Source organism: Vombatus ursinus, unplaced genomic scaffold (genome assembly GCF_900497805.2).
Source record: "Vombatus ursinus unplaced genomic scaffold, bare-nosed wombat genome assembly UNPS02008996.1, whole genome shotgun sequence".
NCBI lineage: Eukaryota > Metazoa > Chordata > Mammalia > Diprotodontia > Vombatidae > Vombatus > Vombatus ursinus.
In genome coordinates this window covers 11963585-11991238 of record NW_020948774.1, presented here as the reverse complement: position 1 = coordinate 11991238, position 27654 = coordinate 11963585, and the positions used below count along the sequence as shown (strand labels likewise).

General features: G+C 35.6%; 1 protein-coding gene across 6 annotated transcripts in view; it reads right to left on the bottom strand.

Annotated features, from left to right (window-relative positions):
• The window catches only part of MYOCD (myocardin), a 177876-nt gene that overhangs the window by 89343 nt on the left and 60879 nt on the right, over nt 1-27654 (bottom strand). For 3 of the 6 annotated variants that reach the window (XM_027850254.1, XM_027850255.1, XM_027850256.1), the window contains exons 2-4: nt 16419-16484; nt 3073-3122; nt 897-972 (exon numbers count right to left, since the gene is read on the bottom strand). In XM_027850254.1, the coding sequence (XP_027706055.1) occupies nt 897-972; nt 3073-3122; nt 16419-16484 (192 nt within the window). Of the gene's footprint in view, nt 1-896; nt 973-3072; nt 3123-10448; nt 10493-16418; nt 16487-27654 lie in introns of those variants that run through there. The other 3 variants (XM_027850259.1, XM_027850260.1, XM_027850257.1) reach the window with 3 other exon arrangements.

Below are 27654 nucleotides of genomic sequence, written 5' to 3'. Positions count from 1 at the left end.
GAATCTTTATTTATAATTATATCTTTATAATTATAGAATCTTACATTTGGAAGGAACATCTCAAGTAATTTAGTCTAACCCCTACTTAAAGCATGAATACTCTCTACATCAGTTCTGATAATTAATGCTGTATTTCGTATTCAAAGCCTTTCATAACCTAGCTTCCTTATACCATTCCAGCCTTCTTATACCTTACTCTCCAGTGGTAATCTTCAATCCAGGGATAGTGGTTTTCTGTTTCTCAGCTCCATGAATTTTCTCTGGCTATCCCTATGCCTGGAACATGCTATCTCCTCCACTCGATTACTGACCTCCCTGGCTTTAGGTCCCAACTAAAATCTCACCTTCTACAGGAAACTTTCCCCAACTCCTCTTAATTCCAGTACCTTATTTCTTTTAATTACTTCTTATTTATCCTGTGTATAGCTTGCTTTGTCTATATTTGTTTGCAATGTTGTCTCCCTCTTTGGACTGTATGTTCCTTGAGAGCAGGGACTATCTTTAGTCTCTGTATCCCCAGTGTCTGGCACAAAGTAGGCACTTAATAAGTGTTTATTGATTGATCAATTGACTACAGTGATGGAGGAATTTGCTTCCTGCTGATGCAACTTTTGCATAGCTCTATTTGTTAGATATAAAGACTTGGATTTGACCTTTTGCAACTTTCATCCAACTTTCATTAATTCACTCCTAGTTCATTATGTTGGAACTGAGGAGAACAAATTCAATTTCTCTTCTGTGTGAATAATTACTTGATAATCATGTAAGCTCATTTTTATTTTGGATAGGAAAACCCAGAAGAAGAGAAAAGAACTTTGCAATTCAAAAGAGATAAAGAACTCTAGAGGAAAAAAAAGTCTAACATGACAATTTTCTTTGTATCATTACACACTTACCTTGTAAAATGTGCATGTTGATTAAGTTGGTCCCTTCAGGTCTCTTTCTGATCTTGTGCTTTAAATAGTCTTCAGTCTATGTAACATAAATACACAAAATTCCCATGATGAGCACTTATTAAATCATGTAACTGTACTGTCTCTAAATATAAAAATAATCTAGGATACTCTTAGTAGAAATTACTTTTACAACTGAAATTGGAAACTACAACCAAATTGAGTTTTTCTGGTTTTGAATAAATATAATTAGGTATCTATCTCCATCTTATCCATAAGATTAGAATAAGAAACTGTCAAATGTTTTGTTATATAGTCCTAGTTACATATTATAGAAGAAAAATGAAATTAGTTGAAGTATAATGATTAGATAATCTCTAAAGTAGGTCTCTTCCTTATCTACATTATGTGATAGTACAATGAACATTGGACCTGGAATGATATGTGCTGAGTGCCATCTCTGTCACTAAATGTATGACCTTGAATAAGCAGCTTAACTTTTTCTGAGCCTTAGTTTACTCAACTGTAGAATGGAGTAGAATTGGACTTGTAATTCTGTTGTAATATATTTACGTGTATGTGTGTGTGTGTATACATATACATATACATATACATATACACATGTATATAAAATGTATTATGTGTTTGGAGGCAGCTAGGTAGCTCAGCGAATAGAACTCTGGGCCTGGAAGCAGGAAGACCTGAGTTCAAATCCAGCCTCAGACACTAACTAGATGTGTGACCCTGGACATCATTTAATCTCTGCTTACCTTAATCCATTGGAGAAAGAAATGGAAAATCACTCCAGTATCTTTGCCAAGAAAACAGTATTGGTGTGCTATGGGGTCACAAAGAATTGTAAATGACTGAATGACTGAATAACAACAATCTATGTGCGTGTATAATCCCACATATAATCACAGATACATATAGATACATATATACACGTATCTGTATTTATACAGATATCTTAATAAACTTTGTTTGCCAATGAATATTGGCATCTATTCTGAAATTTAAGGTCTTAGAGAGTTATCTGAGGCAATAAGTGACTTGACCATGGGCACAGAATTTGTAAGTGACAGATGTGGGACTTAAACCCAGATTTTTCTGACTATGAGAGTCCTCTCTATCTGATTTTAGATGCTATCCTCTCTGTAAAATGGGAATAATATTTGCAGAAGTGATTTAAAAGGATTGTTGTAAGGAATGTGTTTTTCAAACTGTAAAAGTATTGTTCTTCTTGTGTAGGTCATGAATAAAAATGCAACAAATAGGGCTCAAAATAGAACATAATTCTCCTTCTCAAACTATGAGGACACATATGTTCTCAGAATTCCTAGAAAGCAATGTAAAGCAAAAACAAATAGACATCAAATGTCAGAGCTAATAGGCACCACAGAAATCACGTATTCCAACCTTCTTTTTGTAGATAATGAATTTAAGGCCCACAAAGGTAAAATAACTTGTCCAAGGTTGCACAGTGGGGTCCTGGCAGATTCAGAACTAGAAAGCGGGTTTCTTAACTCCCAGTCTAGCCATCTTTCCACTATAACAGTGGATCTGCTCTTTTGCACATGTTTGTAACATGTAGCAAACATTAGTACCTTTTTATTTTTATTTTTTGGTACATATAAGCTACACTTTCCTTTGTTCAAGTGGCCTATTCAGTAAGGAATTTACACTAGAGGAAGGACAGTGTAGAATTTACCAACTCTCCTATACTTTCTAACTGCAAATAACAAAGGGCATATCCTCACCAACAGTAGCCTATACTGATGAAATCACAGGTCTGAATCAAAAGGTTTTTTTTTCCTTAAAATTTTGGATATGTTATCTTCTCTATTGAATCAAAAGTTCCCAGGGTGCAGAAAGGAACTCTGTATTATTATTGATTTTTGTATTTCTCTAAACCTAGCACAGTGATGTATATATATATATATGTGTGTATATATATATACACATATGCATATATATATACATATAGTAGATGCTTTACAACATGTTCATTGAATTAAATTTAATATTTCAAGGAAGAGGACTGGGCAACCTGGGGCAGTTTGTTTTTAGATGCTCTCTTTTCCTGTCTTGGTCTAATACTCAGAGAAATGTGCATTGCAGTTGATTGATTAATCAATACCCTTATCTCTACTGTCCAAATGCATTTTTCAAAAGTTACCTTATCAAAGTTCTTTCTTTGCTCTTGGAATATAGTTTGATTTTGCAATGCTGAAAGAAAAACACAAGAGAAGAAAGCAGTTCAGTTGTTGGTCAGCAATAAACATATTGCTAAATGTGTTCTGCTGACTCACACACAAACACACACACCACATAGACAGCTACATTTAATTAGACCAATAAGCGGTTAAAGAAAAAAGGCTTGGAAGATACTATTTCATACAAAGCCAAGGGATACATGCAAGATGGAATTCAGACCTAGAAAGGGAAAAGCATTGAGCATAGAAGGTATGCGAGTGACAGGAGTAATGTGAACCATTCTGAACTCGTACCAAAATATGAGGACCACAGGAGATAAGGGCATATGAGGGTATAGGAGAAAAAATATGAAGCTCTAATTTGGAGAAAGAAAGATAATTCTCAGGAAAGCTATCATCCCATTTGCTCTTAATATGCTCTTTAGAAGCAGAAAAATGGATTATTTCACTGTATATGAGGAATTTTAGACAAGGATTTGTTTTAGATATGGAGTGGCTATCCATTTAGTTGACAATCACAGAAGCATACAGAATATCCAATCATCAAACATTAGAGCTAGAGTTAGACATCATTTAGCTCCAACACTCACTTTTATAAGGGGCAGTTCAGCTGGTTAGTGGTTGAACCTAAGTATCCTGAATCCCAATTTAATGTGCTTTCCGTAGCATGATGCTATTTCCCCTGATTAAATTAAATGATGGTCTGAACACTTTTATATTTAACAATTTAACCTAATGAACGTGTAAGGTAGAAAGAAATAGTTATTTTTCACATATTATCATAGACTTAGAGCTGGAAGAAACCTCAGGGGCCATCTAGTTCACCTTCATTTCACAGATGAGGAAATTGTTGTAGACGAACGTTAAGAAACTTGATCATTCCTGCACAAGTAGTATGTTATAAAGTTAGGATTTGAACTCAGTTCTTCTGACTCTAGAAACAGAGCCCTTTCCACTATATCACACTTCCTGAAAACATAGCAAAACTTATACTTCCTTCAGAAGTATCCCTTTTCTTTTCTTTTGATTAATCTAAATATAGAATCCCAAGTTATATTAGATATTTTAGCAACTGACCCTTAATAACATTGAATGTTACAAAACATGATTTTTCCTTTTGAATTTTCATTTGTACTCTGGTGGTCTGGATAAAATGATACTGTAGACTGTTTCATGTTCCTATTATCTGTTCATGTTTGTATGAGTGTATGTTGATATTCTCCAGAAGTTCTCCTGAGCCCATTCTAGAGAATACCATTGCTTGGAGCTTTTTATGTGTGAGCCTCATTTAGCTTTGGAGTTGTACAAAATACATTATTAAAAGATGAACATGTGGATTCAGAAGGGCTTCCTGGGCTTTCAGCTAACTTGAGGAATTTGGTGGTAATCCTGGGGGTTGTGTTGGATATCATCTATTTTTGTTAATTTTAAGAAAAAGCATGCCTTGAAAGTCATGGTAAGTCACAATCTCCAGTTTTGTTTTTTGTTTTTGCTTTTGCTTTTCCTGGCATTTCTCTGCTTCAGGATTAACACAGAAGTGGTAAAGCCTTTAAGGAAGAGAAGGAGTCACAGCAGGAGAGAAGGGTTCAAAAGAACCAGAAAGAGGTTATAGAAGGATAAGGGGCCAGAAGGAAAAGGGAGAAGGCTTAGAAGAATGAAAGAACTGAGGGGAAAGACAGGAGTTAGAACAGAGGGGGAAGGTTCAGAGGGGAAGAAAAACCGGTGAATAGGTAGGGACCAGTGGAGAAGTCAGGGAATAAAGGTAAGCACCCTGGGGGAAGGTAAGAAGCCAAGAGAAAAATGAGAGATCAGAGAAGGATGTGTTCGAAATTATAGGAAGTAAGCATTTTGTAAAAAATGAAAAATAAAAAACCCAAGAAGTATCCCTTCACAATTTTACAACTCATTTAACACAATGAAAAATTGTATTCATTTAATATCTTATTTTTCCTTATTGTTCCAACAGTATCAGTTTCTTCTCTATTCTAACTTAATCAGTCTTGGAATTAACATAACACATATACATTTTCTAATCTTTGTCTCTCACAACAATGAGCCCTCATCTATAGATTCTTAAAATATCATACAAGTCATATCAATCTGCTGACTTATTTTCTTTATTTAACTGTCAAGCAGCTTTTTCATTTGCTCTGTCAACATTAACTAGATTGGTCTAATTAACTCCATATTTTTCATTCTCGGTTGCAATTTGAGATGAAAGTATTTTAAAAAGTAGTTCTGTCCTTTATGACATATAAGTAAACCTTTGTGAGGTTTATTACATTTTGCAAAGTCCTAAATGGTTGTCTGTATAAGTCATAACCTCTATGGGCCTCAGTTTCCACATGATAGTTTAAATGGAGATAATAATACCTGTTCTACTAAAGGTTTATTCTAAGCATTACATTAAATAAATATATAAAAGCAGTCTATATTTGTTAAACATTATACAAATATAAGGTATTATCTCTAGAGCGTAGCACAATGCCACACATCTAGTGCTTGTTGAATAGCTTAATTGTCAAGACTTTTAAATCTGGTCTTCATTTGACTAGAATTAGAATTCTGGGAAAATTGATGTAGTTCCTGAAGCTCTTCCACTATTGTTAACATAGTTAACTGTACTATGTCACAGTGGCATGTGATACCAAGGACACTGCATTTGAAGTTAGAATACCAGAAGCTGTTCCTTGGTTCCATCACTTTACCACCAAAATGAAACTTCTCTGAGTCTCAGTCTTTCAACTATAAAATGGGGATAATAATATATGCAGAATAGACCTTATAATGTGGTGATGATCAAATGAGATAGTGTATGTAAAACCACATTGTAATACATATACAAAAGCAACTTATCTTCATTACAAACAAACAGTTAAGTGATAGGTTAGTTTGGTAGTTTCATAGCTTATCACTCTGCAAGCCATACAGATCTCCTTTAGAAATGATACATGCAGCCTAATTCAATGTGGGAGGCCATTTAAGGAGTAACAAAATAATAATTGTTTACAGTGCTTTACAGGTAATATCCCATCTATATCTCCTGATCTTGTGTAATTATTGACCAACTCATCCCCTAAGTCCTTCAAACAGAAGTCTTTCCCCATATATACATACATATATTTTAATAGATGTATACATATATATTTAATACTATATATTTGTATATGTACTTATAAATGAAATATAATGTGTACTTTACAGATATGTATGAGGTACTTAGGTGGCACAGTAGATCTGGAGTCAAGAAGATCTAATTCAAATCCAGCCTCAGATTCTTGCTAGTTGTGTGGCCCTGGGCAAATAAGTTAATTTCTGTTTGCTTCAGTTTCTTCAAATGTAAAATGGGGATAATAATAACAACTACCTCCTAGTACTATTGTGAGGATCAAATGAGATATTTATAAAGTATCTAGCATAATGCCTGGTACATAGTAGGTTTTATAGGTTTCAGCTATTATTATTATTTTAACATTCCTTGGGTATTAGTACATTTGAACAGTCATTTCATTTCCCTTGTTCTATTATTATTTCTATTGCAGGTAAAGAAACTGAGGTTCAGAAAAGGTAAGCAGGTTGTCCAAAGTCATTGTAAGTTATAGAGTAACTTAAATTTAGATGGTCATGGAAGAGCAAGAGAATCCATCCTTTCTCTCCTTGTCTCTGCCTCTCTCTGTCTCTGTCTCTCTGTCTCTGTCTCTCTGTTCTGTATCTCTTTCTGTCTCTCTGAAATTTTGGAGCAGTTCTTTGTGGCACTCATTTTTCTTGATGTCTCTCAAGCCTGTGACACTGACAATCATCCTCTCCTGCATGATATTCTCACCTCTCTAGGTTTTCAAAATGCTGTTATCTCTCTTAGTTCTCCTCTAACCTATCTGACCACTCCTTCCCAGTCTCTTTTGTTGCATCCTCATCCAAGTCATGCCCTCTAACTTTGGGCATTCTACAGGGCTTTGTCCTGGGTCCCCTTCTCTTCTCCCATTATAGTACTTCACTTGGAGATTTCATTGGCTCTCATGGATTTCATAATCATCTCTATGCTGGTGATTCTCAAATATACCTAAACCACCCTAACCTCTCTGCTGACTTATCTTGTGTCTCAAACTGGTTTTCAGGTATCTTGAACTAAGATGTCCATTAAAACTGGATGTCCAAAAAACATCTTAAACTCAACATATCTAATATGGAACCCATTAACTTTCCCCCTAAACTCTCCTCCCTTCCAGTGCAATGTCATCATCCCAGTTCCCCAGCATCACAACCTAGGCATCATCCTCTACTCTTCACTGTCTCTTGTGCCTCATATTCAATATGTTGCCAAGGGCTGTCAATTTTTTCTTTGCAACATCTCTTGATCTTTGTGATATTTTATCTTTTCTCCTCTATGATACTGTCACCACCCTAATACAAGCCCTTTTCACTTTATGCTTGGATTACTGCAACAGCCTACTGGTTGATCTGTCTGCCAGAAATTTCTCCCTATTCCAATCCATTCTTCATTAAGCCATGAAAGTGATTTTTCTGAAGCACAAGTCTGATCATATTGCCCTCATAGTAAAAAAAAAATCTCTATTACCTATAGGGTCAAATATAAAATCCTGTGTTTGGCATCCAAAGTCCTTCATTTACAAGTCCCCACCCTGACTGTTCCAGTTTTCTTCCTCCTTACCCCTTCCCCAATGTATTCTTCAATCTAGTGGCACTGGCCTCCCATACTGTTGCATGTACAAGACACTCCATCTCTCAGCTTTAGGCATTTTCTCTGACTGTCCTCCATGTCTGGAATGCTCTGCCTCTTCATTTCTACCTCCTAGATCCCCTAGGTTCCTTTAAGTCTCAGCTAAAATCCCATCTTCAACAGAATGCCTTTCCCAGACTCACAATGCCTTCTCTCTGTTAACTATTTCCTGCTTATCCTGTATATAGCTTGTTTGGACCTTTTTGTTTGCAGGTTGTCACCACCATTAGTTTCTGAAGGTAGGGAATATTTTTTGCCTTTCTTTGTATCCCCAGTGCTTAACACAGTTCCTGGCCCATATAGGTAGGCACTTAATAAATACTTATCTATTGGACTTGTGTATGGTGAAAATGGATTTTTCCACAGGTTAGAGCAGCAGTGGAAATGGATATTAAAACCTTAATGTGTGCTAGGTAAGCCATCTTCCTTAAGAAACATGTTCCACTTATAACACTTGTGGAGGAGAAAGACTTTTTTTCAGTCTTGTACCTTCAGAAAATGTTGTTTAATCTCTAAAAGTGAGCATGGACAAATTGAGTCATTCAAACTTTGGCATTTAAAAAATAAATAGAATTGCTATTTTTCATTTTAGCACCTTAGACTTCAAATTTCAAATGCTTTCATTTTAAAGGCCATTGAAATTTGTGGTTGAAAAGGATTTTGGTGATTCCAAAGCAAAAATAGTGAAAGTAATTTCAAATAGAACAAATTATTTTCTTAGCTCTGTCACCTCTCTGAGTATAAATTTCATCACTTACAAAATAGGTAGGCTATACAACATGGTTCAGTGACAAGAGCCCTGTATTTGGAGTCAAGACCCAGTAACTGAGTTCTAATCCTGACTCTGTTGCTTACCACCTGTGTCACTTAACCTCTTTGGGTCTCAGTTTCCTAAGATTTACTAGTGGATCTCTAAGGTCCTTTCTAGCTCTGAAATTCTGACATGAGTTTGGTTGTAAATTCAATTAGAAATATATTCAATGCATTCTTCTTGAGTCAGTTGAATCACAGAACTACAGAATCATAATTACATAGGATTTTGTAATTGGACGAAAGTTTAAGATCATAGGATCCTAGATTTAGCTGTAGTAGGAACATAAGGGGTCATCTAGTCCAGCACTCTCATTTCACAAATGAGGAAACCATGATGTAGAGAATTTGTGACTTGCCCAAGGGCACACAGGAAGTAAATGGCAGAGCCAGGATTCAAATCGAGGTCCTTTAACACTAGATCTGGGAGGGTTAAGTAAACAACTTGCTCAAGGTCATATATTTCCTAGAAGAAAATGTATTTTCTTTCTATCATTGTACCTCTAATGTTGCAAGTTACACGTATTTCTCTCTTGCTTTGACTAATTTACGTCAGCAATATTGGTAAAACCTTTGCTTTGTTGGGGGTGGGGGGCAGTGTTGCACACTTTTTGCTCGGAAAGATTTGATGTCATGGAAGGAAATCATGCTACTGGCCCATGGGAAGTCAGAAGGAAGATAAAATGTCAATATGTCTATGGGGAAGTCATAAAGTGGAGCACGACTCCATTTTTCCTAGAGGTAAGGTTGGCTGGAGGGACCTACTGAACTGGGTAACAGTGGAGTGAAGACCCTCCTACTCATTACCAGGGAAGACTTTGCATGTTGGAAAAGTCACCAGGGATACTGAGATGTGATTTTTAAAAATCACATCTATATTGAGCTAAATAATCCTGGAACTACAATGAGGGAGATATAGGCTCCAATCCATGCTTTGTCATTTATCTTTGATAAATTTGAGCAAGTCACTTAATCTTCCTCTACTCTCAGTTTCCCATCTAAAAAACCTGTTATTTCAGTATTTCACTTGTAAAAAGACAACTGGGATAATAACCTCTGTTCCTACAAGCCATTCACCCTTTGGGGAAGTGAAGCTTCTTTAAAAGTTATAGTAGCAAGTGACTTCTCCAGGGCCTACTTGACAGACAGTATACTGAAGAGGGATGATGAAATTTCCAAAAGTCATTTTGATATACCCAGGATATAGTTTCAGCACTGGGAGGAATGTGTCACAACCTATGTGAAGTTTTTTGAAATTCTTGGAAAAGACACATGATATACATATAAATACATATACATATATACACATAAATACATATACATATACACACATATATATCCACACACATATATATACATGTATCTCTATATATACATATATGTATATATATAAAATTTCAAAGTATCATTTTGATTATTGTTCTCTGTGAAATTTTTTTGAAGTAACTTTTAAAAATCTGGGAAAAATAAATGAGAGCCAGAATCTTGATGGAATTGGCAGGAAGGGCCAAGAAACCAACTTCTGAAATTTTTGATATGATAGTAAGAAGGAAAGAGGCAGACAGATTGACCCATCTGTGCAGCATTCTGCTAAACAGCCAATAGGGTGGGATGCTTGTATGGAGAAGCCAAGTCAGGTGAATGCACTGAAAAAAAGGAGAAAAAGACTTTTTGTCCAGGCAAAATCTTAAAACCATCATGAAGTGGCATGTTGTGCAGAGGGTGCAGGAATTGCCCAATTCATTCTTCATGCTATTCAAGATAAGAGTATCACAGAATTCAGGAATTTACCAAGACTTTGGAGTAAATATGTGGATTCTGTGGCTTGGATTAGTCTGCAAAACAAATAAAGGCAGCACTATTTATAGACAGATCATTGCCATTGGTTAATTCATCTATGTTAATCTAGTCATTGGACTAGATTGCCCTTGAGGTCCAGAGTGATGCTTCCCCACTGGATTCCTTCCTTTTCTTTTCATTCTTAGGCTCTACCTTCTTATGGCCACCTAGCAACCATAGCCTCTGCTAGCCAGTTCATCTGATAGTGGGAAGAGAGCTAGAGTTTTGCTCTGTTCTGGTTTTTTTTTTTTTTTTGGAGGGGGGAGGGAAAGGATAGGAGAATTTTTAAAGATTTTATCAACATGACTAAATTATTCCTTCTACCTAAGAATTCTGAGGAGGAATGACATTTGGAACACTCCCAACTTCTAAGTTATATGAAAATGAAAATATGGAAGGTAATCTTTTGAGGAAGTTAAGCTCTGATCAACACAATGACTATTTACAATTCCAGAAGACTCCTGATGAAGCATGTTACCCACCTCCAGATAGAGAGATAATGGAATTAAGAATGAAGATCAGTGCTTATGTTTTTGAGGGTTTAATGGACATAGCCAATGCTGGAATTTGTTTTGCTTGACTCTCCACGCTTGTAACAAGTTTTGTTTTTCTTGCTTTCTCAATAGAGATTGGGTATGGGAGGAGAGGTGGAAGGAAGAGAATTCAAATCTGAAACTAAAATAAAATTTAATTTTAAGAAATGAGGAATCTTAAGGACTGGGACGGACCTTTCCAAAGCTATTAATGATCTTGATTCTTTCCAGATAAAGGGGTCTGGGTAGGCCCTGTCATAAGATTGTAAATGAAGGAGCACTGGATCCCTTTCTCTGCATCTTTAAGGAGGAGGAGGAGGAATGGTAGAAATTTCTTCCTAACTGCTACTAGGATCAAACGGTCTCTAGGCAGGCAATTTCCCTGACGTTAGGCAGAGGAGTGTGAATGAGGCTCAGAAGTATTTTTGGTGAAGGATAGCAAATGAACTAAAGTTTTCTAACTAAACTAAAATATGTATTATTTGTGAATGATTATTCATTTATTTAACAAACATGATGAGTGTCCACTGTCCGCACAGCTCCAGTTCTTGCCTTTACCTTCAAGAACTTACAAAATGGGGAGGGAAAATATAGACATAATGGTTACAAGTTAATAAGGGATAAGTTCCATCAGAGGCAAACAAAGCAATAAGAGATAATTTAGAGGAGGAAACAAAGTGTTGGAGTAAAGGAGTGTGCTTCAGTGAAAAAAAACATGGGATTTTAAGTAAAAAAACAAAACAAAATTATCCTTGGTTCTGAATCTTGACTTTGCTTCTTATAAACTATGTTACCTTGAGAAAGTTATTTCACCTCACTGGGCCTCAGTTTCCTCATCTGTAAAATGAGATTGTTGAATTAGATGATCTCTAAGCTTCCTTCCATCTGTGAATCCCGTAGTACATATTTCAATTAGTATCTTAGAATTTTATACTTTCCTAGTAGAAAAAGTCTTAATTAATATTTTAGCATATGCCTTAGCATAGCAACTCTGACTTACCTAAGTTTAAGAAACAAACTTCATAATCTAGAATTAGAATACCAAATTAATGATTTTTTTAAATGGTATGTACCTGCTAGGTCCTTACTATATATTTAGTCAAATATGACATATGATCTACCTAAGGATACACCTCTGGGGTATAACTAAGTTGAAAATCCTGATACAAATGATTTTTTTGAAAAGTCACAGAAATATGAATAGATTCATTTTGGGACATAATTTTCCAACTAAATTATATACTAATATTTTGATTATAAGATTAATTAAGAAATCACATTTCTTTAGTAGGTCAAAGCAAACTAGTTAACATTAAAAGGAGATAATTTCCCACAATAATTTCTAAAACAATCTTAAACAAATCTTTCATAAGCATTTTAAAAAGTTAATTTTTGTTCCTTTGTTCTTCAGGCACCACAAAACAAGATGAGAATGTTTTTTTCCTCTAGGAAATCTATTTCTCAAAGTTCTCCTATTGCTTAGGTAATTACATTTCAAAAAAGCCAATTTTTATCCAAATTCAGTTTCCTTTCCTAGGCTCAGGAAGTTTTATTACATGGGACCAACTTGAGATCTGTGACTCTTCGGTCTCTTGGGACTATGCATCACTTAGATGGGGCAAAAGACCCTATAGTCTACCTCTTCTACCTGATGACTTGCCTCTTCATCATTAAGGTGGCACCTTAATTTGGTGATGTCTGGCTTTAAGGTTCAAATTAATTAATGATCAAAGTAAAGATGTGGCCATATTTTTAAAAATGAATACCACTTATATCCAGCTTGTAAATGACCCAGAGCATCATCATAGATTGTAATGGGTCTATAAATTAAATTCTATCCTATTCATCTGGATTAATAGCTAAACAAACGGATTATATAGACAATAGTGGGATTCAGGAGAGGAACCTACAAGAGTTGCTCTTGAAAGACTTTTATCCCATGTGAAGCATTATTTGCCTGAACTGCAGACCCTTGGTTTCCCCTCTTGTTTCTTTTGGACCTTTCACTGCTCATTAACCTCTCCACAGTAAGTGGAAAGAATAGGTGAAACACAAGCTTGATCTTTTTACTTCTCAACACAGGTGTAAAGACTTACATAGGTTTTGATTGCTGGGTGGGATGGGGGCCCTTTCTGAACTTTTTTGTCTGAGGGATGTAATGAAACCAGTCTCTCTGTCTTTCTGTTTCTCTGTCTCTGTGTGTGTGTGTGTGTGTGTGTGTGTGTGTGTATGTATGTATACATACACATATGTAGGTTTTTAAAAATTCCTTTTTTAAATGTATTTTAAAATGTTTTATAGGAAAAAGTCATGATCTTTCTTAGAATTCTCTCAACGAAGCTTATAAAAGTTGAAACTTGTTAGGGGCTTGTTCAAAGATTAATAGAGCTGGAAAAGATCCGACTCCATTTTACAGTTGAAGAAACTGAGACCCAGTGAGGTTAAGTGACAACCTTAAGGTTGCAGAGCTCATTAGTATCAGAGCTGGGACTCAAACTCAATTCTCTTTACTCTTAGTGCTCTTTCCACTATACCAAAATATTTTCTATTTAAATTATAAGCAATACCGTCTAGCTGCTAGAAATACCTGACAGAAGAAGCAGTAAGTAGAAATTTAAAATTAAAATGGAAATTTCCCCCCCGCCATTATCTAACTGGGGGAAAATGCCATTGATATGTTGTTGTTTTGCTCTAGTTTTCTCTGTACTTTTCTTTTAGTATGTAGGAGGAAGTTCAAAGTGGTAGAGCTTATTTCAGAAACAGACTACAAAAGAAGGAACTCATAGAAATTATTCTTTAAGCTGTGATGGTACTGTGATACTGAGCAGCAGGAAGTTTGGGGACAGGCTCATTAGCCAACAACAGCTTTTGATTCCAGCCCAAACTGAAGCCCTAGCGAGAGTCATGACTAAATTCTAGGAGGAATTTAACTACAAGGAAGGACTCAGAGTGAATTAGAAAAGTTCATTCTCATTACACTATGGAGAAGAGACTAGGGGTAGGAGTCAAAAGTAAGACAATTCAGCCCAAAAAGCTAATGTGATATTGAGCTAAATTGAGAGGCGTAGCTTTCAGGAATAAAGAAGCTGACAATACCATTGTATTCTACTGTGGTCAAATAAGAGTTGAAATGCTGTGTTAAACTCTGAATGTTATATTTTAGGAAGGACATACATAAATTTGAGAGTTTTCAGGAAAGGGCAATAAGGATGATCAAAGGCCTTAAGTTTATACCATGTGAAGACTGAAGGAACGGGGGATATTTAAATTGGAGAGGAGAAGACTTGGGAAGGGGGCACATATTAACTGTCTTCAATTACTTGAAGGGCCATCAATATAGAATAGGGATTAGACTTGTTCTGTTTGGCACTAGAGGGCAGAACCAAGAATGGTTGTTGCAAAAAGGCTAATTTAGGTTGGATATAAGGGAAACTTCCTTAAAAATAAGTTATCCAAAAGTGGAATGGGCTGCCTCAGGATGTAGTGGATTCCCCATCTCTGGAAGTTTCTTAGCAAATGTTAGGTAACCACTTGTCAGGTAAACTGTGTGTAGGTTGGATTAAGTTGTTGCTGAGGTCCCTTCCAGCTCCAAAATCCTGTGATTCTGATAATAGTTAAGAATTAGTATCAAATTATACCTAGCTCTTTTATAAAGCTTGCTCTCTACAATTACCTCCAAGTTATTTTCTGCTTTCCTATTTTAGGGCAGTTGTATTTTTAATCAAAAACAAAAGAAAATGTCTATAAAAATCACAGTTTAAAATCTGAATCTCAGACAGAATACTTACCTTACTGTTCAAAGCACGAGAACACATGAATCACAATACATAAAACCACTGGTAATATGAGAAGTCCAGGTAAAGTTACATAAGGGAACACTGCTACTACTATTGCTACCACCACCACTACCACCACCACCTAGATATTATTTTATAGTACTTTAAGGTTTACAAAGCACTTTATAAATATTATCTCATTTTATCCTCAAAGCAACCCCAGGAGATAAGTACTATAAGTACTGAACTTGCTGCCACAAAGTAATAAAATGATGATAGTCATACCACAGGGGCTCAGAACTTATATTTGTGTTATTGTATCCATTTTATGAGAGAGAATATTCAAACATACCTATGCTGAGGATTCAGGATTAAATGACTTTTATCATCTAGGACTTTAGGCTAATGGTTCTGGATGTATGACCTAAGTTCCCCCAGGGAGTCCCCAAGACTCTTTCAAGGGGTCCACAAGGTCAAAACTAATTTCATAACAATACTAAGACATTAGTTGCCTGTTAAAATACTCCTCCTTTTCCCAACTACATATCTGTATGAGACCCAATTTTCTTCATATACTTTAACCAAAACAATATATCACAACAGATTGAATGCAGAACAGATAAAAGAATCTACCTGCCTTCCATTGAGCCAGACATTAAAGACATTTGCAAAAGTATGTAAAACAATGTTATACCTCACTATTTTTTGTTTTAGAAATTTTTTTCATGAAACTGTTACTTATGTTAACATGTAATAAATTTATTATTGTTATTTTTAAATGAATAAATATAAAATTTGTGTTTTAATTTCTGATATGATAAATATTAATAGACATTACCCATATGAACAAAAGCCCTTTGGTGTCCTCAATAATTATTTAAAAGTATAAAGAAAGTAAGTTTGAGAACCACCGATTTAGTTTTTCCCCACCTTTTATTGCTGGGGGGAAAATAACTGGGTAAATGCACACTTCAATGTTTTGATGTGAGGGGAAAAGTTTCAAATACCTGTCATTTGCAAATATTATTAAAACAATATTTTCTTTTAACTAAACAGACTGGATAAAATGTAAAAATGTTCTTGTTTTCAATGGTGTGAGTATCCCTTCAATTAATGTAGGTAAATATTTACACTTCACTATATGTCTTTTCAAATTGTTCTGGCTAAAAAGATCTATTCATGTGGACATTTTTTCTGGTAATTAGTAAATAATAATTGTGGAAATATAGTTATTTAATATATCTTTGCCTTTTGTTCAGCTTGTTACAATAACGTTGCACCATGTATGGTGGTAGCAGTATTGGAATTCCAGTCAAAAGAGAGGAAATGCTTGGCAATTACAGATTCGAGGTGTACATCTCTACAATCAGATGAAAGTGAATTATAATATATTGGGAATGGATACTTGGAAAAGTTGCATTTATCAGAAAAGCAATTTGCGTTCAGTATTTCAAAGCAAAGACACTTCTCTATATCCTACGAGAGTCAAAGTCCATTGAAAAGTATCCCTGTTCACACTGAATATACTCACAATCTAAGATATTAAATAGAAATTTCATAATGGAGGCAAATTATCAATAGAGAATAAGCTATGAATGATAGAAGATACTCACACAACATTATGTCTTGATTAGCCAGTTGTTCTTGGGTCCTTCTTTGCTGAAGTCGTAACTGTAAAACTTAGGAGGAAAAACACATCAACTTGTTATCTGAGTCTTTGTATTGCTTTTTCTATTTACTTTGTCTGGCTTCTGACCTCATGACTCAACTGTCAATGCAATCCTAAAATTACCAATGATCTTTTAATTGCAAAATCCGATGGACTTTTCTCAGTCTCACATTTCTTGATTTCTCTGAAGCATTTGACAGGATGTTGACTGCCCTTTCCTCCTGGACATTGTTTCTTTTCTGGAATTTTGATTATATGATACTGAAAAGCTTTTGTAAGAATAGAATCAATGTAACTAGGATAAGATAGGAAGCTTTTGATTGGGGAAAAAGCTATTTATATCAAATATAGGCAGAGAGAGAACTCTCAAATTAGTGAGATCACAGATCCATTTAGGACATTTGAATATTTTAGTATCTTGATAAGCCCTGACATGCAAGACATATAGAGAAGTAATAAGATAATAAGACTGAACAGTTCCATGATAAATAAAATGGTCAAAGAATATGAACAAACAGTTATCAAAAGAGCTTGTTTATTGGGTATCTATACTTTTACGAAGGGCTTTGTTTTTCAGTGAAGATAAGCTGATTTGTATTGAGTTCTTGGCAAGTATTTTCTATAAAAGAGTGAACAACAATGCAAAGGAAAGATAGTCTGAAAAAATTGTCTTAATTTCCCCTTAATTCTGAAAAAAGAGGGACAAAATCCAAATAGTTGTGGTTTTTAATCACTACTATATCATGCTTCTGTGTTAGGATAGTGATGTTTATGAACCCATCTATTTCCTCTTCCTGTTCAGGTAGTCCATAGTATATCTACTGACAATATCTGTTTCTTCCTTCATTGATCTATTCTCAAGTGCTCTCCACTATGCTTCCTCCTGTCTGATTCCTGGTTTCCTCTCATGAACCCATCTTCTTAATATACAGTATTACCCTATCCTCTTCCCTTACCTGTCTACTGGCTTTTGGTTTCAGGTGGAACCCCCCTATTCCAACACAAACTCTACTGCAGGATCAACACTACTTGTTGCCTTGGATTCAAGTGGGAACCTCACCCGATTGCCAGTTCTAATGTACTGAACACCACAGCTTCCCAAATCTGCCTTAAGGGCAAGCCAGGCCATTCAGTGCCACCATCCTTTGCTAGCTCCATCACCAGACTGGGCTCTTGTGAGACCACCTCCAGAGGGATCTGAGTCTCACTGATAGCTTCTAGGTGCCAGTTGGATCCATTCTGGTATCTGGTTTGGATCCACCTCATATAGGACTGCATCACCAGCTTCCATTAGGACACTTGACTAACTCTAGTTTCAGTACTGGATCTACTTCATACCTGGTACCTTTATCTCATTCTTTCAGACAAGGTTCCCAAACTCCTCTTTCAGGTCTCAAAGGTAACCTTCTAGGCACTCCTAGACTGAGTGTTACCCTCACTGGCCTCATATCCACTCTACAGGATAGTCTCTAGATCCTTCCCCACCCCTTCTCAATGTTTCTCTCCAGTCTCTAGAAGAGACATTTCCAAATTTGTCTCATCTATAATCTTTCCCCTGTGTCTTCCTTGGGGTGGGGAGGAGGAAAAAATTATTTTTTGAAAGAATCAAATCTATTTACTCTTTACCACATAATTTAAAGCAACCTCCAATCCCAAAGCTGTGAATCCTTTCTGAGAGTAGTGGGAACCCTGTGTTGGAATTTCTGGGTTTTTCCATTTAACTCAGTGGAAACTCTGGGGGGCTCTGGTCCTCTTTTTGCTGGCTAGGCTTGCTTCTATTTGGCTTCCAGAGGAAAAGCAGATGTTGGGTTTTTGGGGAATCTGGGAATCCAATCTGGGATTTTTTTTGTTTATTTTGTGGTGTTTTGGGTTTTTTTTCCTTTGTTTTTACATCTTTGTGGTTCTGAATGCTTCTCTTGTGTGGCAGTCTGGCCGGTTTGGGAATCAGACTTTTCTATAAAGGAACTATCTATAAAAAACTAAAAACACAAAAACAAAAACTTAGGACCTTTTAATCATCTGCCTCCCTGAATAGACTTTCTCTAATGATATTTCTCTTGGACACATTCCCCAGCTGTAAGCCCACTCCCACTCCCTTTCATTCTCTGTATCCCAGTGGTACTAAAACCCTGACTGACAAAAAACAAATACCTTTCTTTTGCCCCTTTCTCATCCCCCCTACCTGGTTTCTAAATCCCATCTCCTCAATCCTACTTATCCAATGTTCCACTCTAGCTATGCTTGACCTTTCTCTCCTGAATCCCTGCTTACTCTTACTTCTAGAATCAAATATAAAATCCCCTATTTGGCTTTTAAAGTCCTTCATGAACTGATCCCTTCCAAGCTTTCCAACCTTCTTACCCCTTATTAATCCTCCACATACTCAATGATCCATTGACACAAGCCTCCTTGATACTCCTCAAATAAGATACTTTATTTTGTAACTTTATGCATTTTTGCTGGCTATTCTCCATACCTAGAATTTTCTCCCTCCTCATCTCTGCCTCTTCACTTCCCTTAGATATCAGCTAAAATTCCATCTTCTCCAAGAATCCTTTCCTGTTCTCCCTTAGACTTGTTGCTGCTTTCCTTTTGGGATTATCTCAAATATAACCTGTATATAGCATGCTCATACATAGTTGTTTGCAATCCTGTACCCGCTAAATTGAGAGCTTCTTATTGCTTTTGCCTTTCTTTGTATCTCCACTGTATCTGGTACATAGAAGTTACTTAATAAATGCTTGTTGACTTCACTTGATTCAAAGTTATAAGAATAAAAACGGTTTTTTAACTGATAAATGATGAAAGTACATCTAGAGAAATTCAGAGTATATTCAACAGTATCCAGAGGAAAAAATCAAGTTTTCAATGGTTTTATTTAAAAAATGCTCTAAATCACTAATAATAAGAGAAACACAAATTAAATAAACTCTGAGATATCACCTAACACCCATCAGATTTGCTAAGATGACAGAAAAGGAAAATAACAAATGCTGAAGGGGATGTGGGAAAACAGGTACATTAATACACTGTCAGGAAACTGTGAACTAGTCCAACCATTCTGGAGAACAATTTAGAACTATGCCCAAAAGGCTGTAAAACTGTGCATACCCTTTGATCCAACAATACTACTATTAGGTCTATATCCCAATGAGATCAAAGAAAAAAGAAAATGACACATATGTACAAAAATATTTATAGCAGCTCTTTTTGTGGTGGCAAAGAATAGCCCATCAATGAGAGAATGGCTGAATAAGTTATGGTATATAGATGTGATGGAATAATATTCTTCTGTAATAAATGGTGAAGGGGATAGTTTCAGAAAAAACCTGAAAAGTCATTTGTGAACTGATGCAGAGTGAGGAGAACAGAACCAGGAAAAAATGTACACAGTAACAGTAATATTGTATGGAAAATCAACCATGAAAGAATTAGTAACTCTGATCAATACAATAAGCCACCACAATTTCCAAAGGACTTATGATATAAAATGCTATCCACCTCCAGTTAGAGAACTGATGGACACAGATTAAAGATTGAAGCATACTTTTCCCCTTTCTTAATTTTCCCTCTCCCCTTTCCCAGAGCATGTCTAATGAAGAAACATATTTTGCATGATTGTATATGTATAATGGATATCTCAATGGGTGGAGGAGAAAGAGGAGAGAGAAAAGGAATTTGGGAGTGAAGATTAAAATTAAAATAAAAAAAGAAATCTGGGAAGATGTGTATGTATTGATATAGTGTGAAGCAAGCAGACCAGAACAACAATTTATGCAATAACAACAGTGTCTTCTTCATTAGAATGTGAACTCCTCACATTCTAATGTGAGGGTGAGTAGTTTATCTCCTTCCCACTTCATCCCTCATTTTTTCAACAACACTTAGTACAGTGCCTGGTAAATTTTTCATAAATGCCCATTGACTCACTGACTCTGCTTCCCTGGTTTTGATGATATTATACTCTTTATTTATTTTTATTTTTTTATTTTATTTTTAGTCAATTGGGATTAAGTGACTTGCCCAGGGTCACACAGCTAGTAAGTGTCAAGTGTTTGGTCTGAGGCCAGATTTGAACTCGGGTCCTCCTGACTTCAGGGCCAGTGCTCTATCCACTGTGCCACCCAGCTGCCCTGATATTATGCTCTTTTAAGTATTTTTCTTCCTCCTGTACCTAAATATAGGTTTACAGGAAATTCTGTGCTTGACCCTCTTCCCTCTACTCTATGCACTGTCTCCTTTCTAAGTCTTATTCAATTCCATAGCTTTATCTATGTGGATGACTCTCCAGTGAATGTCTCTAGCACTTTTCTAAGCTCCAGACCAACATTTCCAACTCTGTTATTCATTTCTACTTGGCTATCTGGCCAGCACTTTCAAACTCATGTCCAAAAGAGAACTTATTGAAAATCAGCTTGTCTTCATTATTTTCCTGTTTCCTATTCCCTGTCAATTACTTAGGCTCAACATCTTGGCATTAACTTTGATTCCTACTTCTTATTGCACCCTTCACACAGAATCAGTCAACAAGTCTTGCCAGTTTATTACCTTTGTAATTTGTTATCTTTTTTTTCTTTCCACTGTTATTATTATAGCCTAGGTTTTATTATCTCTTACCAGGACCATTTCAATAGCCTCTTATATTCTTATATACATTCTTTAGCCTTTCATCTATACTATTATTCACTCTTGACAGAAGTGACATGGTAGTCCCTTAATAAATGCTTGTTGACTTGACTTGACTCCATAAATAACAAACTTCCTTTCATTTTAAAACCTTTTACTTTTACACTCCTTCTGTCTTCTAGCACTCACTGAAACTTCACTTCCCTTAGATGATATTACATTTCAGGGCATCCTTTACAGCACTGATTTCACCTTTTCTCATATTCCCTGACTCACTGATCCAAAAGAAGGAGTTAGCATACTCTTTGATCTCATTCCAGATTTTCTTTCTACTATCATTTCTCATCAACCCTTTCTCTTCTGAAGTTTACCATATCCAAATTTATTACCCAGTCAGATTCTGGTTACTTGTCAACTCCAGGTCATCAGTGTCCAACTCATAGTTTCCTTTCTTTTTCTTCATTCCAACTCTTGCTTTCATGGTAGGAGACACACACATGTATATGTGTATGTGTGTATTATATATGTATATATGTAGGTATATATACACACATACACATATACATACATATATACACACATACATATATACATACATAATACATATATACACATATATGTTTCTGGAAATACTCTTTCTTGTCCCTCAGTCTACTCAATTACTTTGATCAAATTCTCCTCCACTCCATCTCAACTACAACTTTGATCTTGCCATCAGCAATAAATATTCCACTTTCATGTTCATGAACTCTGAAATCCCTGTATTGGGTCATAATCTCTCATCATTCCATTTTCCCTGAACAATTTGTACATTAACTCTCTTTTTCATCCTCACAAGAACTTTGATCCTGCCATCTCTCAATACTTTCCCAGACCATCATCTCTTCACTCTTTGCCTTATACTTACCCCTCAATCATATCCCTTTAATGAATCATTTTAGCTCCACACTATCCTCTACTCTGAAATCCTTTGTTACCATCATACTTTATCAAATTCTTACTCTGTATTACTGTCATCGTCTTTTTCATGAGCTGTTGAATTTAGTTTGAGTCAACAAATCAAGTCAATAAGCATTTATTAAGTGCTTACTATGTGCTAGGCACTGTGTTAAGTGCTGGGGATACAAAGAAAGGCAAAAACAGTCAATGAGATTATATACTAATGGAGAAGAGGATACAAAAACAACTCTGCACATAACAAGATATGTATAGGGTAGATTAGAGTTAATTACAGAAACCCAAAAACCATGCTAATTGTTTGAAAACTTCTTGTATATTCTCAAGCCTCCCAAGCCACGTTCCCATCCTTTCAGGTGAGGACCACATATATATGCCCTTTATTCTTATTCTCTCCCATATTTTCAAGAAGATTGCCCCTTCTATCATCATTATCATCATCATCATCATCATCATCTCTGTCTTTCTCTCTCATCTTTAATGTCTACATCCACTCAGGAATCTTATAACACCTAAGAATACACAGTTTAACAAAACTAGTGAACACATTAAAAAAAAGTCCAACATTATATGCAGTGTTTCAAGTCCATCCTTCATTTCCACAAAGAAGATGGGGAAGATCTCTTCTTTGGGGTCAAGCTTGGTCATTATATTTTCACAGCATTAGGTTTGATTGTTTTGTCATCATTCTTTCCATTGTTCTAGTTATTGCACATATGGTTTTCGTGGTTCTGCTTGTATCACCCTGCTTTTTTCATATAATGGTTTTCCCATGATACTCTATTCATCAAATTCAATGTTTCTTATGTGAATATCTTAATTTATTTACCATATCTTATTTAGCAATTCTCCAGTTGATGGATACATGTTTCTAGTTCTCTGTTGCTAAAAAAAATGCTGCTGTAAATATTTTTGTTATATGTGGTGCCTTTCATTTTATCACTAGAAGAACATTTTCAACCTGAAGTCAAAAGGAGTAGGCCAGAAGTCCAAACTGAAAACTATCTCACACTGTTAGGATTTATAGAGTCCTAGTGAGAATATTCTGTCTTGGGTTGGGGCTAAAAAAAGATAAATTATCAAGTAAATCAGATATCCAGAGGTATCTAGTTACAAATCAGATTATAAGTCAGATGTCCAATTATAAAAGTCAGAGAAAAAAATGTATGAGTTTTAAATCTGTTCCAAGATAATCAAATAATGTGAGACTCTGTACTTATACTCATATATTATACTTGTCCTTATTTATTTATGCTAAGTGTTCCAAATAGATTTTTAATTTTCTGATTTCCTAGAGGGCTAGGCAGTCTTATGCACATGTATAAGGAAATGTGAATACACATATAATTATATATATAATATATGTGTGTGCATATGTATTTGTATATATCAATATACATATATGTATACATTTATGTGTATTATAATTTTTCCTATATTCTTCAGGAGGTGCTCAATAAATATCATTATATCTGTTGCTTTATTGGAAATACATGCATAGTTTGTGTGCTTAGGTTAACTACTAATGTTACAAAAATTGATTGAACTTTGAAGTGCTATCAGAAGAAGAGGCAGTAGATTATATTCTCTACCTACAAGAGTAGAACTAGGGCCAATGCCCAAAATTCTAGGGAGGCAGATTTATTTCAACATAAAGAAAACATCTGTAATAATTAGAATTTTCTGATTAAGGAAGTAATTTCTTCATTCAGGTAGTGGATTCTTTGTCACTAAAGGTATTCAGGCATAGGTTAGCTGATCACTCAGCACAAATGTTATAGAGGAGATTCATCTTCTAGTGAGTAGGGGGTCAGGAAATGATTAAGGGATTACTGATTGATTGAATTTTAGCCAGATCATTTTATAAAATTGTAGTATGAAAGAAGCAAATAACAGAGACAACATTCTCTAAGGCATCTATTGAGTCAGGAGAAGCTTTGTCAGTTGGGAGAGCATCTGGTAATAGCAAAGAGAGTCAGCTATTGAAAAAGAATCCAGCTTAGAAGCAGTTACTTTCCACCTCTAGGTGGGGTTAAAGAATGGAGGAGATTTGTTTTCTTCATATAACTTACAGAATAGGGTAGTAAAAAAATAATACACACACACACATGTACATATATATATATATATACACATATATGTGTGTGTGTGTGCCATTTTCTTTGCCATGGGATGAAAACTCTGTAAATGCTTATAGATCCACAATGTGAGATAGGTGGCAGTCTCAATTTCAACAAATATTCATAAATCACCTACTAACTTTATTTCTAGGCACTGAGAATACAAAGACAAAAATGAAACAGTCCATACTCTTAAGGAGCTTACATTCTTTTGGGGCCATACAGTGACTGTACAAGTAAATTAATTTTTGTTGTTCAGTCATTCAGTTGTGTTCAGGGACAATTGTTCATGGAGCTTTCTTGGCAAAGATACTGGAGTGGTTTGCCATTTCCTTCTCTGACAAATAAGCACTAAGTATATAAAAAATTAAGCAAATTAATTTCAAGATGGAGAAAGTCTTAATAACTGAGGGGATCAGGAAAGAGTTTATGTAAGAGGTTGTACCTGATGTGTGAAAGATGCTTGGTGACTATAAGTTTCCTTTTGCAAGACAAGACAGAAAACCTCCCTATTCTTGAGAAGTATAGCATTACTCTTTTTCAAGAGTTAGGTTCTTCTCCCATAGCTGGCTTTCCTTTTGACTTCTAGCAATGAATCTCTTTCAACTGACAGAGTTCCTTCTGCCTTAACTGACTCATTAGCAAGTGTGTCTTCCTTTCTAAATAACAATAACAGTAACAATAATAGAATAATAATAACCCACATTTATATAGTGCTTTATGATTTTCAAAGCATTTTACAAATATCTTATTTTCTTTTTTCATTAATTTTTTTAGTTTTCAACATTCATTTTCATAAGATTGTGAGTTTTCAATTTTCTCTTTTTCCCTCACCTCCTCCCTTTGCCGTGACGACATGCAATCTGATATAGACTCCACATATACACTCATGTTAAACATTTTCACATTAGTCATGTTGTAAAGAAGTATTAGAACCAATGGGAGGAACCATGAGAAAGAAGAAACAAAACAAAACAATGAAAGAAAAAAAGAGATCAGATAGTATGCTTCGACCTGCATTCAGACTCCATGGTTCTTTCTCTGGATGTGGATAGCATTTTCCATCATGAGTCTTTTAGAGTTGTCTTAGATCCTTGCATTGCTGAGAAGAGCCAAGTCAATGAAAGTTAGTCATCACCCAATGTGTCTTCTACTGTGTACAATGTTCTCCTAATTCTGCTCACTTCACTCAGCATCAGTTCATATAAGTCTTTCAAGGTTTTTCTGAAGTTTGCCTGCACATCATTTCTCATAGCCCAATTACATTACATTTATATACCACAACTTGTTCAGCCATTCCCCAATTGATGGGCATCCCCTAAATTTCCAATTCTTGGCCACTACAAAAAGAGCTACTATAAATATTTTTGTACATGTGGATCATTTTCCCATTTGTATGATCTCCTTGGGTTACAGACCTAGAAGTGGTATTTCTGGGTCAAAGGGTATGCACAGTTTTATAGTCTTTTGGGCATAGTTCCAAATTGCTCTCTAGAATAGCTAGATCAGTGCACAACTCCACCAACAATGAATTAGTGTTCCAATTTTCCCACATCTTCTCCAACATTTATCATTTTCCTGTTTTGTCATATTAGCCAATCTGATAGGAGTGATACGGTACCTTAGAGTTGTTTTGATTTGCATTTCTCTAATCAGTAGTGATTTAGAGCATTTTTTTTTCATTTTGAAAGTCAGGTTGTTGGTTTTTTTTTTAATAATTAATTTATTTTTAGTTTTCAACATTCACTTCCATAAGATTTTGAGTTTCATATTCTCTCCTCCTCTCTCTCCTCCCCCCGCCAAGACAGCATGCAGTCTGATATAGCCTCTACTTAACAACACATTCATACCAAACATATTTTCACATTAGTCATGATGTAAAGAAGAATTAGAACCAATAAGAGGAACCACTAGAAAGAAGAAACAAAACAAAACAACAAAATAAAAAGAGAGCTAATAGGGGAGCTTTCATCTGTATTTAGACTCCAAAATTCCTGCTCTGGATGTGGATAGCATTTTTTTTCAGAGTTGTCTAAGATCCTTGCATTGCTGAGAAGAGCTAGGTCTATCAAAGTCAGTCATCACACAATGTGGCTGTTACTGTGTACAATGTTCTCCTGGTTTTGCTCATTTCACTCAGCATCAGTTCAAATAAGTCTTTCCAGGTTTTTAAACAACTTATTGTAGGATTATGGTTCTTAATCCACTCTGCTATCTGCTTCTGTTTTATGGGAGAGTTCGTCCCATTCACATTCACAGTTATGATTATTATCTGTGTCTTTCTCTCCATCCTATCTCCACTTCCTGTTTATGCTTTTCTCTCTCCTTTTTCTCTTTCCCTCCTTACCAGAGTTTTGCTTTGACCACCACCTCCCTCAATCTGCCCTCTCTTCTATCAGCCCCCTCTCTTTTCTTCCCCTTTATCCTTACTACTTCTTCTCTCCCTTCTACCCACCCCCTCCCTTTTCTTTCCCCTTTCCTACTTCCTATAGTGTAAGTTAGATTTCTATAATTAATTGATTATGTTATTCCCTCTTTGAACCAAATCTGATGAGAGTAAGATTCAAACAATGCTTGTCATCCTGCCTTCTTTCCCTCTACTGTAATAAGTTTTTGTGTCTTTTCATGTGATATAATTTACCCTTGCCTGCCTCCTCCTTTCCTTTTCTCCCAGAACAATCCTTTTTCACCACTTTATTAGATTTTTTCTTTATCGCAGCATCAAAGTCAACTTATACCCATGCCTTCTGTCTATGTATACCCCTTTTAAATGTTGTAATGAAGATACAGTTCTCAAGAGTTACAAGTGTCATCTTCCTTTGTGGGGATGTAAACAGTATGCCTTCATTAATAACATGTTGTTGTTTTTTTTCCTGTTTGCCTTTTTATGCCTCTCTTGAGTCTTGTATTTGATGATCAAATTTTCTGTTGAGCTCTGGTCTTTTCAGCTAGTTGGTTTGGAAGTCCCCAATTTCATTGAATGTCCACTCCTCCCCTGAAAGATTATGTTCAATTTTGCTGGGTAGTTGATCCTTGGTTGTAATCCAAGCTCCTTTGCCTTATGGAATATCGCATTCCATGCCTCCTGATCTTTTAATGTAAAAGCTATAAGGTCCTGTGTATTCCTGATTGGGGTTTGATGATACTTAAATTTTTTTCTGGCAATTTGCAGCATTTCCTACCTGGTAATTTTGGAATTTGGCTACAATATTCCGAGGCATTTTCAATTTGGGATTTCTTTCAGGAGGTGATCAGTGGATTCTTTCAATTACTATTTTACCTTCTGGTTCTAGGACCTCAGGGAAGTTTTCCTTCATGATTTCCTGAAAGATGCTGTCCAGGCTCTTTTTTTCATCATGGTTTTCAGGTAGACCAATAATTTTCAAATTATCTCTCCTGGATCTATTTTCTAGGTCAGTTGTTTTACCAATGAGGTATTTTACATTTTCTTCCATTTTTTCATTCTTTTATTTCTGT